This window comes from Tympanuchus pallidicinctus, unplaced genomic scaffold, assembly GCF_026119805.1.
Source record: "Tympanuchus pallidicinctus isolate F22 unplaced genomic scaffold, pur_lepc_1.0 scaffold22, whole genome shotgun sequence".
Taxonomy (NCBI): Eukaryota; Metazoa; Chordata; class Aves; order Galliformes; family Phasianidae; genus Tympanuchus; species Tympanuchus pallidicinctus.
The window spans coordinates 13401275-13421086 of NW_026294739.1; the positions used below are offsets into that span (position 1 = coordinate 13401275).

The 19812-nt window shown below is 47.7% G+C and overlaps 1 protein-coding gene across 5 annotated transcripts in view; it reads right to left on the reverse strand.

Moving 5' to 3' along the window:
• Positions 1–19812, reverse strand: part of TP63 (tumor protein p63) — a 110709-nt gene that overhangs the window by 85411 nt on the left and 5486 nt on the right. For 2 of the 5 annotated variants that reach the window (XM_052687456.1, XM_052687462.1), the window contains exon 1: positions 9975–10342. The exons of 1 other annotated variant lie outside the window; for it this stretch is intronic. In XM_052687456.1, coding sequence (XP_052543416.1) covers positions 9975–10036 — 62 coding nt within the window. In that variant the 5' untranslated portion in view covers positions 10037–10342. Of the gene's footprint in view, positions 1–9974; positions 10343–19812 lie in introns of those variants that run through there. 2 more of the 5 variants (XM_052687454.1, XM_052687460.1) reach the window with 2 other exon arrangements.

Sequence of the window (19812 nt, forward strand, 5' to 3'; positions counted from 1 at the left end):
CTTGATTGGATGCTCAGAGCCCCATCCAGCCTGACCTTGTGTGTCTCCAGGGTCAAGGCATCCACCACCTCCCTTGGCAACTTGTTCCATTATTGTGAGAATGGTAGCTGGGAGAAAAGAGAATGACAGAGATGTGCAGTAGAAATCTGAGGAAGCTGACTGCCCAAAGGGTGAGCCCCAGCCTCGGAAGCCAGCAGCCAAGCATATGAGGGAGGCATGAGAGGGGAGCTGAGAGAGACAGACAGCAAAAGGGGCCTAGGGGCCTGTGATACTGCTGAGGCCCTACAGCATCTTTCAAGGACTGGAGCTTTTTCCTGCTCCATAAGCGAATGACGCCTGTACTGTATTTGCCCTGCTTTGGCTGTAAGATGTACATTTCATACAATTCTGTCTCAGAGGAATGCTGAGTGCATTGCTTTAAAAATCTCAGCGTTCTGATAGCCTGCTGTATGTGCATTCTGGTCTCCCTGTGGCTTAAATTTCTCTTCAGGGTACATTTGTATGTGTGAGTGGAGGGGAAAGGTGGAGGAAGAATGGCTCAGCTTTCCACATGCTCTTTGCTCAAGCCTTCAGGACAAAACTGGCCCATAGCAAAGAAAGTGAAACTGCCTGCACAGAACGGTCCTCCTCATTCACCATGCTGAAAAACACATGGGGGATTTTCTCCCATTCATCATCTTCTTTCAGTTAGAGTCAGCCTGCGTTTGATAATACCCGCAGTGAATGCAGCATTTTCAGCCCTGCAGCATCCCCTTGGAGCACATTACATCACCACACCCCACACCAGCACCAGCTCCAATGCAGGCATCAGAGCTCTTCCAAAGGGCTCTTGGCCTGGGCACTGCACAGCCCACTGCAAACCACTGCTGGAAGCCAGACAGATTCAGAACATCAGCAGCCCAGGAACTGCATCTCATCATTCTCAGCCTGAAAATAGGGGCCGCTTCTACGTGTCAGAGGCATTTCTTTGTCCTCAGGGCTTCAGGAAGCAAATGGCCCCGGCAGGACAAGAGATATCATTATCATCTCCTAATTGTTGTAAGAAAGTCACTCTTGCTCTTTTTCCTTCCATCCGTTAGCATTATATGAACTTTCCCAGACCTCTCTCATCACCCATTGAACTCTGGACACCCCCTTCTCCACCCTCAGCTTCTCACCCATCCTTGGAAACCACCTTCTCACCCAGCCTCAGACATCCCCTGCCCTCCTGCATGTCCCAAACACCCACTCCCTTTCTCAGCAAAGGCAGAGAGGGACAAAGCTCTGACCAAGGTGTCAGCCCTGCCACAGCATGTCTTGTGCCCTGCAAGATGTTTTTCTGCCCGCTGCTTGCTTGTACATACTACAGAGCCCTTGCAGCCTCCAGAAAACCACTCAGGAGCCTGAGCAACCCGCTTTGGGAAGCCTGAGGCTGGAGCACAAGGCTGGGGTTCAGCACACCCCAGCCATCTTTAGCTCAGCTGCTGACTTGGCCATCTTTGTCTTTCCAGTTCTCAGCTACAGCAATGCCATCAGCTTTGTAAAGCACACAGGGACCAGCTGACAACCAGTACATTTCCAGGGCAGCACTGTCTCAAGATTTTCCGAATTTAAAAGTCAAAAGAAAACTGAAATCTTCATCCATTTTTGAAAAGCACTAAAAAAACCTATCAGAAAGCTGTTGTAACTGTATTCTTTACTAACTCACCTATCCAGCCACCCCCAGCCCAAGCTTATTTGGGGTGCCCACAGAGAGGGAGCAGTGGGAGCTGTCAGGCAGAGGGCAGAGCCTTGCTGCTGCGAAGAAGGCTTCTTGCAAGCAGCAGTAATGCAAAATCCAGGTATTTTTAAGGCAAACTCGAAAATGAGAATTGCAAGGTAGACTTGACAGGCAAAGTATTCAGAAGCCATAAAACATATTCAAGTCCATTACAAAAAAAAAAAAAAAAAAGAAAAGGAAGAAAGAAATACCTTTGGTCTAAAGAAAAAAAGGACTTATCTTGCAGTATTTTAGATAATACTGCATGGTAAAAAAGGAAACCCTGGTTTCATTGGGCAGCTCTGTTCCAAAAGGGCAAGAGAGCAAAGGCAGGCATTAAACACCCAAAGCAGCCTAAATCACAGCCCAGAGCAGCTCACCGTGTCCCTTCCAGTTATTCAATTCCCTGCAGCACCAGGGAGCAGCAACAGAAAATAAAGCAAAACAACCTCAGAAGAACGTTCATTTTTAAGTGACTACAGTGCACGGCTATGACAGGCCTTCATCACTGCTCTGGAGCAATTTGGGGTACACATAAAGGAAAATCAAGCTGGAAACCTGACCTTCCTTAGATTTCTGAATTAAACGTCCCCTTTTCAGCTTTGCTTATCAGTGTCTTTCCACAAGCTCAGCATTTACCCATAACAACTTTAGCAGTTCACTGCTGTCCGTTGTTAATGAGGAACTTGTTCTTAGTATTTCCCACAGGAAACAAGGAGACTTGGGTTTTCCCTCTTCTAACTATTGTCTGCTGAAACGTTGCAGTGCTGAGCACAGCCAGTATCTCTCAGGTTTCACTAGCTTACCTCCACCATGCCAGCACAGAGACCACAACACAGAATGAGAAATTGCTGTACTTATCACAGGTGGTAAAATAACTCAGCCACACACATCAGAGCTTCAGGAAAGCAGCAGGGCTTCATGCATGGGCTCTCATGAGATGCTGTGTAGCTCTGAGAGGGGCCAGAACCAAGAAAGCACTGGGCATCACAGCACACCGAGCAGCCAGTTCCAAGATCACAGAAATGACCTGTAAAATAATCTAAGCCAACCATCAACCCATCATACCATGCCCACTGACCATGTCCCTCAGTGCCACATCAATGGCGACTCCCCAAGCTCCCTGCACAGCCTGTGCCAGTGCATCACCATTCTTTCTGGGATGAAACGTTTCCTAATATCCGTCACCTGGCACAAATTGAGACCATTTCCCCTCGTCCTATCGCTGTTACCTGGGAGCAGAGTCCAACCCCCACCTCACCACAACCTCCTTTCAGGTTGTAGAGAGCAATATCTCCCCTGTGCCTCCTCTTGTCCAGACTGAACAATCTCCATACCCTCAGCCTCTCCTCATTGTGCTCCAGACCTCTCACAACTCCATTGCCCCTTGCTCAAGGGCCTCGATTTCTTGTAGTGAGGGGTCCAAAAGTGAACACAGTACTCAAGGCACAGACTAAATGCACTCAGCATTACACAACCAGATGCTATCGCCCCCAGGCACACAGGACAGACAGGCGACTGGTGAGGGGACATCCCAGCAATGGGACACCTCAGGTGGGTCTCCATGTGGCCCCCCACCAAGAGGAAGCAAAGTGAAAGAAATCCTGCAAGGTCCTGCTGATCCTCAGCCCCGGGATACCACGTGTGGCAGGGCCTGTCGTCACTTAAATGTAATCGGAGAGGGGAGGGACTGCTTCCCCAGACAGCAAACACTAAGTTATTTTTTAGGACAGGAGGGTCTCAGACTGTTGGCTATGAGAGGGTGGTGACATTTTGAGCTGAGCCAGGTAAGACTCTCGGTCCATGTGGCACCTACTCTTCCTGAGTCTTTGGTTACACAAATTCTTTTCTCGATGAACTGCTCGGGGGATGCACGAAATCCCTCTCTCAAGCTCTAAGGAGGACTGAATTTTACAAAAAACATAAATTAAACCATCACGATAATGCAAAAAGTCCCCAAAACTCTTTAGAAGCAGGAAACTGTAAAGAGCAACATCCTGTGTTTCAGTAAATAATTAAAATGCAAAAGAGAAACACCAGCAAAACAGATGTTAGGGGCAGCCCTGAAGTCTGAATTTAGCTGAAGGTCCCCCACAGCCAACCTGCTAAGTCCAGTGTGCTTTGGATGATTAAAACAAACACCCAGTTTCCTACCCTGCCACCAGTGATGCTCCTACAGGAGTACGAGGTCTTCTGCTAAATGCAGAGCTGGCTGCGTTTTTCAGCATTGAGCAACTCTGTGGCAGGCCTGCTATTGCTAAGCCCAAGGGCAGAGAATCCTTCTCTCAAAAATAAGAGCACTTGCAAAAACCTTTCACTATGTCGCAAAATACCTGCTAGACAGGGCAGATGAAGGACAAAGGATTAAGAGCAGATTACAGTCCTGGAAGACAAGGACAAGAGAAGCCCTTATCAGAAACACAACGAGCGTGCAGGGCAACAGTTCCTGCCCTGCTCACAGAATCTTTGCTTGTGCAACTGCACTTGGCGTTAAGAAATTACAGGGTACGCTCCCTATAATTTCATCAATACGCTGCCACTCCTCTATGTGATCTGTGGTTTTTGCTTGTGATTATCTCAGAGCACGAAGCTCCTGGAGTGCTGTAAATACACCAGAGCCCCCAGTTTTATCACAATTAGGAATCACGTTGCCAGGCCTGCGTATTTTAAGAAGAAAATTCTCAAATGAACAAACTTGGAAAAAATAAAATGTAAAAGCATTTTTCAATTAAGTTTTCAATCCCATGTCTGACCACCTAAGCCCATGGCTTCACCCCATCAGCTCTTGGAGTTCAGACAGCTCTGCGGCCGATTCAGGGCTGCGCACACAGCTGCTGCTTGCAGAGCCCAGCAGCTCAGCACTCCTTTCTATCCATTTTTTTCAGCATGTACCAACTCAGAGGCAGACCAGTGTTGTCCAGCAGGCACTGAATGTCCCTAGGGCAAGGTTTTGTAAGCAGATTTCTTTTGGTGTTGCCAAGAGCCTGCTGAACCCCCCCTCCCCCAGTGGCAGGGTTTCCCCCTGTTCACTCTTTATAGCTCCATGTGCTAAGTGAATTCCCCTCCCTGCATCAGTGTTTATCACATCAGGCCACCTGTGGCATTCAAACACCTGATAGGAAATGACTCAGCAGCAAAATCCCACCAGGAGATGGTCTGTTATGCCACAGTAAGACACTAAAATCATACAGGTAAGAAGTAAGAACAGGTACAGATGTTTTCACGTAAGCAGGCAAGACAACATTAGCAGATCTAATCAAAGAAATCTCAGAAATCTATTAGAGCTAAACGTTTTTCTTCTAATTATTTCCACTTTAACCACAGGTTTCAGCTTCTCAAAAATGAAATTAAACAGAAGTCAAAATTTCTACAACAGAATAACTACTGGCTCCCAGCACAATGCTTGAGCTCCCAGGAAGGTTTTCCGAGAAACACAAAACTAACTTAAAGCTCAGTTCCCTGGGAAGGCATCAAATAGATACCCAGGTTTCTTCAATTTCTTCCTTGACCAGGACATCCCTTCCTCACCCTTGCCTTGTGTAACCGAAGAACGTTTTCCCAAAGGGACTCAATACCATTTGGTCACTTGGACTTTATCTCAGGCCAGAAATCCCTGTTTGTTGAAAGAAGCCATGGCAAATCAGCTTGTAGCAGGGTGGTACCACACAAATCAGCAGGGGATTATATTTATAACCTTTACCACAAACACCCTAAACGTACCTAAACAGATGAGCTATTGAGAGTTTGATTCTTTAATCTTGTCAGGGTTTTTTTCTTTTTGGAAGTTGAGCAAGATCCGATGAAATTAGGTATTCTCTCTTCAGAGGAAAAAGGACCACATGAAAGACTTTGCATATTCTTCTTCCAGTCCTTTGGGAGTTGGGAAAACGTTGATTCAGTTCCACCTTAATCCTTTAAGCAGCACTAAAAGGGCCTCCAAGCAGTTAAGCATGTTTTTTTTACTCTGAAGAACCAATACTGTGCTTTGAAGAGGAAAAGAAAAAAAGTGATGTCTTTGGCAGTGACTGGGATGGGTCCCAGCATCTTCAGCACTATGAGGTTTCTGTCATAGAGAAGAGATCTGGTGGAGAACAGAGGAGGGCAGTGAGGGAAGAGCAGAGCTTGTGGGAAAGGATGAAGAACCATAAGCTGCTCTTGGGCAGTATTTTGTAAAGATCTTCTAATCCCATCTTCTGATGAGACAGTGCTATAAAAGCAGGAGAACAAGCAAAGAACACCTCAAAGATAAAAGGAACACCTTCCCTCTCACCTCCACACATCCTTAGCGAGGTGGCAGCTGAGATGTCCAGTGCTGGCAGTGTATCCCCTGCAGAACTGTGCCACGAAGCCCTGCCACTCATAGGGCCACACTGCATGCTGACCCTTTCCTCATGTCCTGCACCACGAGCTGCTCAGGACTGCTTCTGGTCCCTCTCTACATCTTTGGAAAGTACCTGCTGCACCCCCAGCTGGTTCTGCAGAAAGATCTGTACCGAACCACGTGCCATTCCTCACTTGGCTTCAGGTCTTTCTGCTAGAAGGGCAGATTTGGGCTCCCCTCTCAAAGGTGGTGGCAGATTAGACTTGTCAGCCCCATCACAGCAAGAGTTAGGTTATTTTATTTAGCACAGAGCACAAAGAAAGAAAAAAAAAGCATGCAGTTGCCTAGATGCAAGCATTATGCAGAGCTCTGCACATGGGATGACATCTTCCTGCAAGCTACTGCCTTGTAACAGCGTAAGCACTGCTCTGCTCCAACATCCCCACCTAAACCAAACTAGAGTAGCTTGCAAGGTTCACCCGAATATGGTCCCTTCCAATCCAAAAGGAAGAAAGCTGCTTAATTACTAATCATTAATGAGAGAGAACTCTGCCTATTAGCAACAGGAAGAGGTACAGACAGTTTTTTGCCTTCAGTGCATTGCAAGCATTAGCATTGGTGAGGCTCCTAACTGAGAATTGCCATCTGGTTGCCAGCTCCATATGGTAGGTGTGGGAACTGAAGGAGAGAGGTGAAGTCACACGTGCAATGCTCCTGATGGAAGATCCCTGCTCATCAAAATCCGTATGGCTACAGGAACCAGCAGAAGATGCTGTCATGTCTTGTGCCCTTTCCTTCTTCCTGGCTCCAACACACTTCTGATAGTTTCCCCAGTTCTCCATTACCAACAGGTTTTCTGCATAACTGGCCAGTTTTTGTTTGTTTGTTTTCCCCATTTGCTTGATGGCTTGTTCTTTCATTTATTCTTAGCAACTGCTCAACTAAAACCCAGGGCCGTGTCTCCCCTTGTGCTGAGAACACAAAAACATAAATAAAAGAGGAAGAGTGAGATGCAAAATGCCTTCAAAGAGGAAAAGACTGTTGATGCATTGGCACCAGCTGCCCAGGGGGGTGGTGGAGTCACTGTCCCTGGAGGTGTTCAAGAACTGTGGAGATGTGGCACTGAGGGATGCAGTCAGTGAGCATGGAGGTAACGGGTCAACAGATGGACTTTATGATCTTGAAGGTCTTTTCCAACCTTAGTGATTCTATGAAAACCTCAGTGACCCAAAACGCTGGGGCACCAATTAGCAGAGCACAGGGTGAGCAGGGTAGGACCCAGCATAGAGCACAGGCAGGTGCAGCCCCAAAAATAGGCAGCTCCTGGGTAAAGCACAGCCTAATGACCATTATGTATCCAAGAACACAAGTAACTTATCTGTAAACAGCACTCCCACAACCAGGCATTAGCTGGAAAAAAAAGAAAAAGAAAAAAAAAGCAGCTTTGGAGAGTGAAGCTAATTACATAGCTCTGAACAGCTGGACTTTGATCATAATTACAGTGCCGTCCTCCTTCAGCATTAGTGGCTTCCAGCTGCAGCTAGGTGGGCATTTAGGGAAGGTGGAGATCCTTCCCCATGCCAAAGGAGGAGGGAGTTGTCCCGTGTCACAGCTGATCTGGCTGTCAGCAAGACCCTCCTGTCCCCCCCCATTTTAACAGCATTTCTAACACTTTCCACAACTGTTTTGCCAGCATGCCTCAGCTTAGTGTTATCAGTTTGCTCTTTAGATTATTATTTACATATAATTTTAAGGAAAGATATTAATGCAGCCCAAGTTGCAGAGAAGCACGTTGGTGTTGGCTAAATAACGCGCTCTGACCACATCAAAGCAAAAATGTTTCAAAGCGTGTAAAATAAATGCAGTTATGAAACCGTTCAGTTTTGTTAAATCAGTCAGAAGAATGTCACCCAGCACATCCCGAGAGGCATCCCATGGGCAGAGCCCCAAGCTGAGCACCATAATGTCTTCCCACTGAGAAAAGTATTTCAGGGACCAGCTCCCAGCTGATTCTGACCACGCAGAGGACAGCCACTAATAACTGGACAAATGCCACTCTCCGTTCATAAAAGCAGACGTGGAACAGCTGAGAGCGTTATTACCCTAAGCTACATCTTGATCGGGTTTTACAACTGAGGGGTGTCACAAACTTTATCTGTCCCAAGCTGTCCTGAGGCTTCCTACAACACAATGGCCGCTTACAGAGCCTCGTTGTGCCGCTAAGGCACATGGCTGGGACCAGTGATTTGTTGGAGGACACAGACCTAGTGGTGAGGAAGGCCCACTCCAATGAGTCTACAAAGAACAGCTAAGGGAGTTTCATTCCCTGATTCCTCCTCCAGCTGGGATTTTTGCCTTAGTCACAGTGCCAATTCTACAGCTCTGTTCTTTGACACAGGATGGGACAAGCTGGCAGAGTTCACAAGCTCTGGGAGGTAGCTCCACAGCTCAGGTACCATTGCTGGTGCATCTTTGGACTTCTCAATATATCAAAAAATATTTTTTCTATTTTCTACCTGGGAATTTGCTTAGCTGTATCTTCCAAACACTGAAAGTTGGATTTGAAAGGAGTAGGATTTGGTGATCCTCATGGGTCCTTTCCAACTTGGGACCATTTGTGATTCAATGATCCTTCAAGATGTTAAGACCCCACTGCTCCAACCTCCAGTGCCTCCAACTTCCCAGATGGGTGCTGCTCCCTTAGTGGGTTTTTGGGACAGCAAAGCGTGACTGCATGTAGCTGGCAGCCCCATGTTGGTGCTCTGGAAGAGAAACCAACTCCCTCTGCTTCATTCCACATTCCTGCACTGCGGCAGCATGGCCAAGTACCGCTCGCTATTTCCCAGCTCCCCTCCTCTGCTTTCCCAGCACAGGGAGCACCAAAACCACAGTGACACGGAGCACGTTAAAGGGGAAAACAGAATGCTGCAACAAATCCTGGCAATGGAGGGGAAAGAAAAAGAGATCGCAACGGCCAAGCCCTCAGCTATGCAACACATGCACCGTGAAGAGGAGCAACACATGCACCATGAAAAGGATGAGTTAAGAGTTAACCCTTCTGCAGACGGAATACCGACAGCAGCCAGGGCTTTGTGCAAGCACGGCCAGAAAGGAGCCTTAAAGCAGCCCAGCAAGCGACTGTGCTCTGAGGATTTCACCTCTCCGAACTTTACGACTGGAAAAATACCATCTACATGTCATTTACATGCTTAAATATAGTATCTCCTATTGGGAGAAACAAACAGTCCGACAATGTGACACCGTGATACCTCGTGCAGACACGCTCTTTTATCTGCTGGAAAGTTCTAAAACTCAGCTTAACAACAAAGCTAAAATAAGAGTGGTTGTCAGGCTCTGTGCTGGCTGCTAAACAGAATGAAAATATATTCTTTGAAATGTGCTTTCCCTTAGAAGGAGTTTCCTTTCTGGATCTTTTAAATTATTTATTTATCTTTTCAATTTCCAAATCTCAGAGCTTAGGTTAGACTCGATGATCTTTAAGGTCTTTTTCAACCTGACTGATTCTGTGGTTGTATTCTTCCCATGAGTTTTTTCACTTAAAGACACAAACAAACATATATCTTGCTATAGAAAGTAACAGCAATCCGTGCACTTCCCAAAGCTCTGAGTAACCTTCACCTCCAAAACGCTATCAGCTTTCAGGTTATTTATCTTATATTTTTCCTCTAACGCCAAAGAGGAAGAGGCCGATATCTTAAGCGGATGCCTACAATTAAACAGTAACCTGTTAGAAAGCCAAAAATAATAGTAAGCTCCACTGAGCATGAAGAGAGCGGCACATTTTTTCCGCGTGCAGCCCAGCTGCCCCCGGCCGATAGCAGCAAGTTAACAATTACACGAGTCACAGAGATCAGAGCCGCGATAGGAGAGGGCGACGTCAGGCCCGGGACTCACCGCGGGATGCAGGGATCGGGGTAGTACTGCAAGGTGCTGAACGGCGCCGCTTCAAAATTCATCTCCTTCCAGCCCCTCTGAGGGCACGGGCAAAAAAAATAAATAAATAGATACAAAGCCAGCCGGCCAAAAGCAATAAGGTCAAGTGGTACGCCAGATACAACTTTAGAGATTTATTTTGCACTTGCAGATGGGTGGGATCTCCCAGGGGCTTGGCCAATGGGATTCATCAAGTGACCTGAGTATCACCACCCGTCCCTCCTCACCAGCTGGGCATCTTCTGCGCCAGTATTTCCCCTCCTCTCACCATCCTTAATAAACTCCGGTGTACGTCGGCCGCACTTGTTGTTGGGAGCTCATCTGGGGCATCTCTGAACTTCTGATCTCGTCGGCCATTGGTTGCCTTCCCGCCTGACTTCACAGTTTAATTTTGGCAGCTCTTGCGATTTTGCAAACTGCCACAGCCGCTGGTCATCCTCAGCTCCAGCTGGCCGGAGCTTCCCCTGCCCGCACTGCATTTTGTCGCGCTCTAAAAGCTTCCCTGGGGCCAATACCTGCATGACACAGCCTGGGGAAATTTTCTTTTTCAATCTCTCTCTCGACGCAGTTCAAACTGTCTGTTGTGGTTGTAGTTTCAAAAGCAGAATGACAAAATACGGGGAAATTCCTCATTTAAATTTAGCTCTGAACTTCTGTGCCTCTGTCCCCCCCTTCATCTTTTCCCCCCCTTCCCTGCCCCTGCCCTCCCCCCCCCCAAGCACCAGAGGTAATTGTTAATGTTTCACTCCATATCTTTTTATGTTTTTTTTTTCCCCAAAGAAAATTGAGATATTTGTGTTAGCATTCTGAAAATATATATTTTCCATGTGATACAATACTTTCAAATATCCTGAGAAGTACGAAGAAAGAAAATAGGGCTGATGTCTTTTTCAAACCACTAAAGCCTGAAGAAATAAGAGCAAAATTAAGTCCTAAGGTGAGAGGAAGATCAGATTTTCCTGAAGTAAACTGAAAACCAAGAAGGGCACTTCTAATCCCTTCACCTTGCCTTTTCTTATTTTTTTTCCTCTCAGACCATCATTTCAGAAGGCAACCTGCTTTATTCCCCTGTTTTTCCCCCTCCATAACTCATCTAAATAGCACAGGCTGTAAACCTATCCTGGTTTTGTGGTTTTGGAGAATGAATGAAATATGAATCAGGAGCTAAATTAAAATGGATTCCAGCAGGAAAAAATAGCATCCATGTATCTATGACCCAATGGGATTGCATCTTGCAGCAGACATGTATGTTTGTGTACATAGAGGGTGCTGCTCCATTGCTCACCTACTGAGCATCTCTCATGCTGATGTCAGCACGAATGCCAAAGTCCTGAGCAAAAACCTGAAGCCCTCTGAGAAGGCAGCGACTGACTCTTATTTTTCTCTCTGCTCTTTCCTTGTAGGAAATTTTGGTTCAAAGAATGTCATGTGGAAACATTTTCTTTGCTGCCTGTGCCAGGGGAGCTATTTCGGACTTGACATTCTCCACCCACACTCAGCCTGATAGTTCCTAACATCTGTGAATTGTGAATGCTGTAAACTCGTAGTGCTGATCCCTGCCCAAGCCCAAGCAACTTTCACTGATCCCTGCTCAAGCCCAAGCAACTAAGTGGTGTTGACCAGGGAAGAGAGGCTGGACACAAACAACGTGTTTATTAACTGAAGCTAAGGCTTTCCTTGCTGCTAGACACTGCTTCTGCCTGGCATAAAACATCAACTCTGCACCATGCAGAAGTGTAAGAACAGCAAAGCAGGCTGTGCTGCTGAGGAGATGCAAGCTTTGAACAATCTCCCTGTACTGAAGGCAAAGAACAAGGAGATCTCCCCATGCACTCCATTTCAGCACAAGTGTGAGGCCATGCTCCCCTGGCCTTAGGATCCAGCTTCAATCCTCATGAGTGCAGACAATCAGCCTGGCTGGAGAGGCATCAGGCTGGGCTCAGCCTCTTGCTCCAGTCCACAGGAGTACACTGCTGAGAGCTTCTGCCTGCCCCAATAGACAGACCAGCAGCCTGCTGGATCTCTTCTACCATGCCCTTGTGGAACAGGCATAGCTTTATGCAAGTTGTTATGAGTGTGTCCATTCTGGAAGAGTTTGTATTTCCCGCTAGATTTCAGCCCAGAAGAGAGAAGTCTCATGAAAAAGAAATGCTGTGTGAAAATGGAACTGCTCACGCGCTGTTCCATTGGAACTAGAGAAGCCTTTGCCAGCATGACGTGGGTGCCAAAACCAAAATGCTGGAAGCAGGGAAAGACTGGACAACTCCCACCCCACGATCCAGACCTGCCCCTCTGCTCTCAGCCCTTCTCCTCACCTGGCACTGCCCACTTAATACTGTGAGGTCAGACAAGACATCCCAAGGGCTGCTCCTGGGATTGGAGCTGCTGGGCCGCCTCTGCTGCCAAAGATGAACTTCAGCTCTGCTCTTACACCTCATTAACACAGTACAGCAGCAGTGGTGCAAAAAGTCTTTCTTTGCAACACCTAAAGAAAATTTGCCAGGATCGTCCAACATCCACATGCCCTTCCATGTGCTCCTCGGTTCCTCAGTCACATTAAGCCCAAGTTTGTTACAGCCCAAACCACTCAGCCTGTGATTCCTGCTTAGAGAGCCAAACACGTCTAGCAGCACCCCAGTCAAGATGAGGCAGCCAGTCTCCAACTTGTAATTCACACCAAAAGAATATCTGCTCCTGAAAAAAACTAATTAATTTTAAAAAGCAGTACCACATAATTGTAATGAGCTCAGAGCAGGACTCTCTTCTCGCTCGCACGGCATCGATGGGAGGGGATGTCTAGCAAGGACATTTCCATAAAAAACTTCAAAAAGGGCCACCAGCTGCCCAAAGTCCTTACCAGTCCTCACATCCAGGGTTGGACAAATGCAAATGGTTCAGAGTTTGGCTCACGCTGGCAGCACATGCAGAACGCGGCTGCCTTTTCCCAGAGAGCTGGATGTTTTCAGCTTCCCCCCAAGATCTAGATATTCTTTGAAATGGTTGAAAAGATCCACTGCTTGCTTTTCCCATCAAAAAGCAGAGCCATGGGAAGCCATGGGTGACAGCCAGGCAACAACTACCTGCAACAATCTAACCCCATCTTCCCTCCTGCCCTTCACTTGCAGCCAACGCTGAGCCCAATGTAGATATCTGCATTTGCAGCTAGACTGCATTAACCTCCCTTCAGCTGCAGGGCGCTCCTTGCGCTCCACAGCCTGCAGTGGAATCACAAGCCCCAGGGTGGGTGTATGCTTATTGCCAGAGCTCTGTGAATAGCTGGGAGGCTCTCCCATTATTTGGCCAACCCCATTCACGCTGCCTTGAAGAAAATCTGCTGTGAAATGAAGCTCTTGTGGTAGCAGCCTTCAAAGGTGGGCAACTCAAGAGGAAACGGGGCTTATGACATCCCCAGCATTCCTTGCCCACTCTGGGATGCCTGCAGGCTGCTCCGAGAGCAGTGCTAACCCAGCAGCAACAGATGCATGCCCTGCAGGAGAATGATGGAAGCCAGGCTGTCGGGGATCTGTCTGGCCAGTGGATTTCCAACCCAGTCCACAGCGCTTGCGGTGAGCTGGCGGCATGGGGATATGCAGAGGAAGCATGTGTGTAGGTGGGCAAGAATGCGGGGCATCGCTCTGTCGCTGCTGCTTCCACGTCTGGGAAAGCCCACAGCTGTTTCCTGCCTGTTTTTTTATTTTCTCATTACCCCTGCATGCACCCTCTCCATACGGTTCTCAAATGTGTATGTTTTAGCAGGGACTGCTACAGATTTACTTGCCACCACCCAGATTCAGCGCCAAGATGCATGCCAACCCTTGTCCTGAACAAGGGTGAAAAACAAAGCAGCAGTTCCCTGACACCCCTGTGGCTCCAGGGCCATGGATCTGGGGCCATCTGAGAAGCTCAGGCAGCTGGGGAAAGGCAGGTTCAGCTTTGCTCTCAGCCACCTTCCCAACTACTGGGAAATCAGCCCCACCCTCTACACTATGGGGATGAAACATTTCTTTCCTAGTTTGGGATTTCCACAGGAGTGGTTGTGGGTTGTATTTTTTTTTTTTTTTAAATGAATTTCTTTCAAAAGTGAGAAACTCCGTGGGATATTTGGGGATTCTTTTTGTTCAAAAAACTTGGAGGGGGGAATAATTTCCCACTCCTGGCAAAAAGAAATCTTTATTTTGGCTATCTGAGGGAAAAAGATCACACTATGTCAACATCCCTCCTGAACACATTTTCCAATTTCAACTAAATTTTTACTAATATTTAAAGGTTTCAAATATGTTAAGGCTTCAGGAATTCCAGCAACAGAACTAAGCTCAGAGGAAAGACACCTTACCAACAACTCCACTGAAATGGAAGGGTAGCAGGTGTGCAACCTCACAGGCCGCAGAGCACCTAGCCAAACACCAAACGGTGGTGGGAGAAGCCTCCAGGTAACAGCAATCTCTGGTTCCATTTCTCCACAAATGTCAGACTTCCGGCCTTGTGCTCATGCAAACCCTTGCCCCTGCTCTGCTTGCACTGAGAGAAGGAGACTTCATAGAATAGCAAACTGAAGAGGGAGAAGAAAAAGCCATTTTACTTAATACTTTCCCCTCGCACCTTTCGTCTGCAGTGCAAGCAAACAGTGGTACTCTGCAATATGCTCATGTTGACTGCTAAGTGTCACCTAGAGCTAGGAAGAAATGAAGGAGGGCACCCTTCAAACCCTCCTGAAAGCAACAAAAAACACTTTCAGAGCTGTTTGCCTTTGGTGACATGTCTGTCACATCTGCATGGTCAGAGCACCATCCACTTGCAGGAAGCAGTATAGTCTGGTGTTGCTCTCAGAAGGAACAGCAAACAGTGTAATTAAGCACAAACTGCTTTTGGACCATTGGTCCCCAGGACTCTGTCTCAGGAGGTGACAAGAAGGCAGGCTTGGAGCTGACCATAGATCTTGGGAAGGGAAATAAATATTGAAGGAGATTCTCTTGACTCTTCCTAAACATCAGGGCCCTTCTCTCTATTGAGAGAGAGCAGAAGGAAGCAGCTCAGAAAGCAGTACTAGGACATCACCAAACTGCAACTGCCGTTCCCTGGCCTGCATTAGAACAGTCAAACCCAGTCCTCATGATATGGGGAAGAATGTGAGGCTGAGATAAACCAGAAACATGGACAAAAAGGCAGACTCCCACACTGCAGTCAGCTCCCCAACAGCATATTCTAGTCTTTGCCCTGTCCTCAAGACCTGGCAGGACACTGCACTACTCCAATGGGAATCTCCCATTGCTCTTAAGGCAAAAAGGGAGCAATAGACCTGCTGGGCAGAGGGAAATTCCCTCCCGGAGGTCCCTGCAGCTGTGCCACCATCCCAGGGCGTTCCTGAGACACAGCAGGGCCTCAGGCTCGGCTAAAGCTGGGTTGGAGGCTGAGCGGGGCTGGGACAGGTGGCAACGCTCCGCCATGGGGTCTGGTCTGGGTTGCATATCAAAGCAGAGGCAGGAGCTGTGTAGGTGGAAGGCTTGGCTTCCCTGTACAGCTGTCACATGACATGTCTGGCATTCTGGCCAGAATCGTGCTGCAAATACACACGGCGGCGGCGAGCCCTGTGGGGTCAAGCTCAGGTTGCTACCAGTAACCCTGGGAGCTGCATCCTGCAGGGTGTGTGGCAAGGCAGGGCTAGCAGCTCCCTGCTGCTTCTCTTCACTCCCCTAGCACAGGCTCACCCTCAGCCTCTCACCCCAAGGTCCATCCCGGAGTTTTCTTCAGCTTTGCTCCCACCTGAAGGCTTTCCCACCAGATGCCACGGAGGTCAGTGCATAGGTATTAGGGCTATTCCTATCTGCTTCTGAAAGTCAGTGGCACATAGCAGCACCACACCATAAGTGACTCCAAGGACAAGTTTCTTCTACGTAAAGCAAAAAGCTTCCAGCAAGTCACCAACACGGAGAGACTCCCTCTGAGCTAAAGTCACTCACAAGGATGGCATTTGCCTCAATGGGGGAAACAGGAATGCTGCAGACTGAAGACTGCTGCATCACTCCTCGTTCACTCCCTCGAACTTTTCCTTGTGAGTCAGAGCTGAGCTAAATCTCAGCAATGTCTTGCTACTGTTGCTATTGTCCCCTGGTGTTTCCCCATCTCTGCATAATCTGCATGCAGGCAGAAACCTCTCTTTTTGCCAAATCCTCCATGCAATAGCATAGAGCTCAATAGATTTTTCTCAATTCCAAACAGGATACAGAATAAACTCACTGCTTGCCTGGCAGGACTCCACTTCCCAGCACTAAGGCTATGTGCCTCTATTGCAATCCAAGGTGTAAGCACAGCTCCTGCAGGCATACCCAAACGGATGGGATTAAAGCCAGTCTGAGAACCAGTAGCAATTAAAGCAAAAATTCCCCAAAGCGTTAACCACCAGCAATGGAAGCTCACAAACCTGCATATCCTCTGTGCAGCAGCCTGCACTCCACATGGGCCCAGCTCACCTGGATCACCACCTTTGCTCCTCCAGGAGCATCAGGCAGGCTGGCTCACTTTTACTCACCCACCACAGAGGCGATCTGACATCTTAGAAACCCGGTCCCTCCTCCCCAAGCACCCACCTACCTACTGGGTGCGCAGAGCTCGGATTCCCGCTGTGCCGGGAGGGTTCCTCGCGCGGCCGGCCGTGACCTCTGACCCCTGACCCCTGACCTCTCCGGCGGTGCCACGCGTTCGGGGCAGCGAGCGCTGGTCGCCCTGAGGCCGGGCCGACGGCGGTGCGTTATAGCGCCACCTACCGGTGCCGCCCCGCCCGGCCGTGCTCCGTGACCGCTTCTCTGCGCCGTGTCACTGCTGAGCGCTGCCGCCTCAGTCGCAAAGGCCAGCAGGCCGGAAACGCTCGCGTTGGGACCGGAGATAAGGCTGTGGGTTCTTTTTTTCTTTTTTTTCTTTTTCCATTTATTTATTTATTTTTGATCCCGCAAGCACAAGTGTCAGCAAAATTGAGCTTGGTCTCACTCCCGTCCTATTACTTGCTCCCCACAAAGCCACAATCCAGCCCCTCTCAGTACCTCTTCAGCCCCCCGCCTTCCCACAGCCTTTTCCAGGGTCTCCCAGTCACTCTGAGTCACGTCTCTGGGTATAGAATTACAGGGCCACCTTGTCACCATTTGCCTCCTAACCTCACGTCTGGGATATGCACAGAGCTGGGGAGCATTTATGACTGCTTCAGTCGCCCTCCTCAAGGGTAGGAACTGTGAAGGATGGTGCAAGTCAACTCAAACAGCATCCATTCAGAAAGCCTCAATGCCACAGGCATTGCCATTCAGCTCCCAGGGTCTGCATCAGCTCTTTGCCTGCTCTCAGTTCTAGCACTGTCTCCTAGAAAATGAACAGCTTAGCCACTTGCTTCCACTTCTAATGGCACGAGGTGTCTAATGAACCATACTTGAAAGTGGTATTAAATATGCATTAAATTATTATTACTGATAATACCTTTTAAAGCAGCTTTATAAATAAAACGTATTCTTAAGAACATTTAATTAATGCCTTGCCAAATAACTTATCCTAAAGCATTAACAATCAACTATTAGGCAGACAGACTTTAAAAGTCTCTGCTATTATAGATTGCAAAATGCAGATTCTGTGCTGTTTAAACAATTCACATGCCTTTTTCACATAGAATTTCAAGTTACTAAGGTAAATAAGACCACACAATATAACTTAATACATAGCAATCAAAAGTTTCCACACAGTCCTTTAATATAGAGCCACGTCCCTATGTAAGAAGTGATGCAACAAACTTTCCCCGAAGTCTCAATTCCTGCAATTGAAGCTTAAGCCCAGCAAAGAAAGAATTAAAATTCTTTGGTTGCCGCTGAATCACTGGCTGCATTGGACTATTTCACTGTGCATTACACTTTAATTATAACTAAGCTCTTGCCATCTGTTCAACTCCCTAATTATAGCTGCAACAAATATTTCACAACTCCTACCGTTAAAGAGCGCTAAGAGAGCTCAGTCTGTGGTGCGCAAGGTTGGCTTCATTAGGATCCTTGTGTAAAGTGCTCAGGAAGAGGAAAGCATGCACTGTACATGTGGCCAGCTGTTATTAATCCCAGAGGGCTTTTGCTACGTCTGCTTTCATGGAAGGACTGCAGGCTTCACTCACCAGGGCACTGAGAGCCCCATCAGTGCTACCTCCTGGTGGCCTCCAGCCCAGATGTTGTTGGGACCACGGGAACTCTAGAGAAACAAGAACAGTTCAGGTCACCTGCTCAAGGCTTATGCCCTGGATCTTGCTTAGTCACAGAGAACACCTCCACCAGCCTTGCTTAGCACCAGCGTCAGCCCTGGGGCTGGCCACCCTTGTCCTTGGCAGCAAATTGAGCAGCATGGTGGTCAGCCCAGGAAGAGAAAGCTGCTACAGACTGCAGCCCCACAATCGCCCTCCCAGCACCTCTGTCTGATGTCCCAAAATACAGCCAGGTGACCATACCACCTCCTCCCTGCCCCATCCATACAGCACTGCAAGCATGCTTAAAGCTATGGGGTGTGCAGGCACCTACACACCACCCAGGCAACTGCCCAGTGTTTTAGAATTACTCACACCGCCACTGATCTAGGCAACTCCTTGACTAACTACAAACGGTCAGATGCCCAGCAAGTTCCAGAGCTATTATTCATCATAAAAAGATTTTATTCCACAGCAGCAGCGTGCCACTGCGTTCATACCCAGATGTGGAGAGGAAGGTATCTGCTTTTCAGCTATGCCAGAGGGAGCTGGCATTTTTGAGTCTGGGGAGAGCATGAAAAAAGTGGACAGGAGAAGCAAACGCTGGATTCATGGCAGCTAAAATTTGAATGTATACCAAAGAAATGGAGCTTTGTAGAGAAAAGAGAGCTGAAAAACAGCATAATAACCCAAAAGAGCACACGGTTTTCATGGTGGGATTTCACATAGCTGCATGCATTTAAAACTATCTTCTCCTTGGTGTCCCCAGTAAGTTTTCAGATGAGATCCAGTGGTTTCTCACCACAGCCATATGCAAGGCCTTCTTTACATTTGTGTCTGCTTAGGTATATGCCCAGACTTTCACTCTGAATGTAATGTTAAAGTGAATTAAAAAATAAATAAACGCTCAGCCAACGCCATTCTGCTGTGCTTTGACGAAGACCCAAAACCACCACGTTTCTTGTGGTTTCCTTCTAAAATCATTATGACAGGGTTGAGTGGAATCACGAGGCAGGCTTGCTGAGTGGTTTGGTTCTGAGAACATAATAGAAGTCCAGAGTCAAAGCATTTATCTCTGGCATCAGGGCAAGGGATCACAGTGTGGATACACATAACCATGTGCTTGCACGTCCTGGACTCCAATTGATTATAAATCACATAAGGTGACAACATGTACACTGACAATAGCTCTGCAGGAAACATCAGGGATGGAAAGAAGCAGTTCTCCATGATTTCCTTGAAGTTTGCTGCAGAACTAAAGCCAGAAAGTCCTGCTCCGTAATTCTAGCTCAACTTTAACCCACAAGCAAATCAGCAGCAAAATAATAGGAGTTGCTTTGACCTCAAGGAGAAGTAGATCAAAGCTTAGCATTTTCCAAAGATCTCCCAAAGCTTTCCACAGCCATGCGCTGAGCTCCCTTTGACCTCAGAGAAGCCATAGTCTTACTTATCTGTGCAAATCTCCTGCAGACTGGTGGCTTCCCTTTTCTCATAGGTGAGTGCCTGGTTTAGGCTTTGATGTAACCATCAGAGAGGTGACCAGAGCCGGCTCTTATAAGGATGGTCTGTGAATGAGAGTGTAAAACCCAACTATAAGCAGAA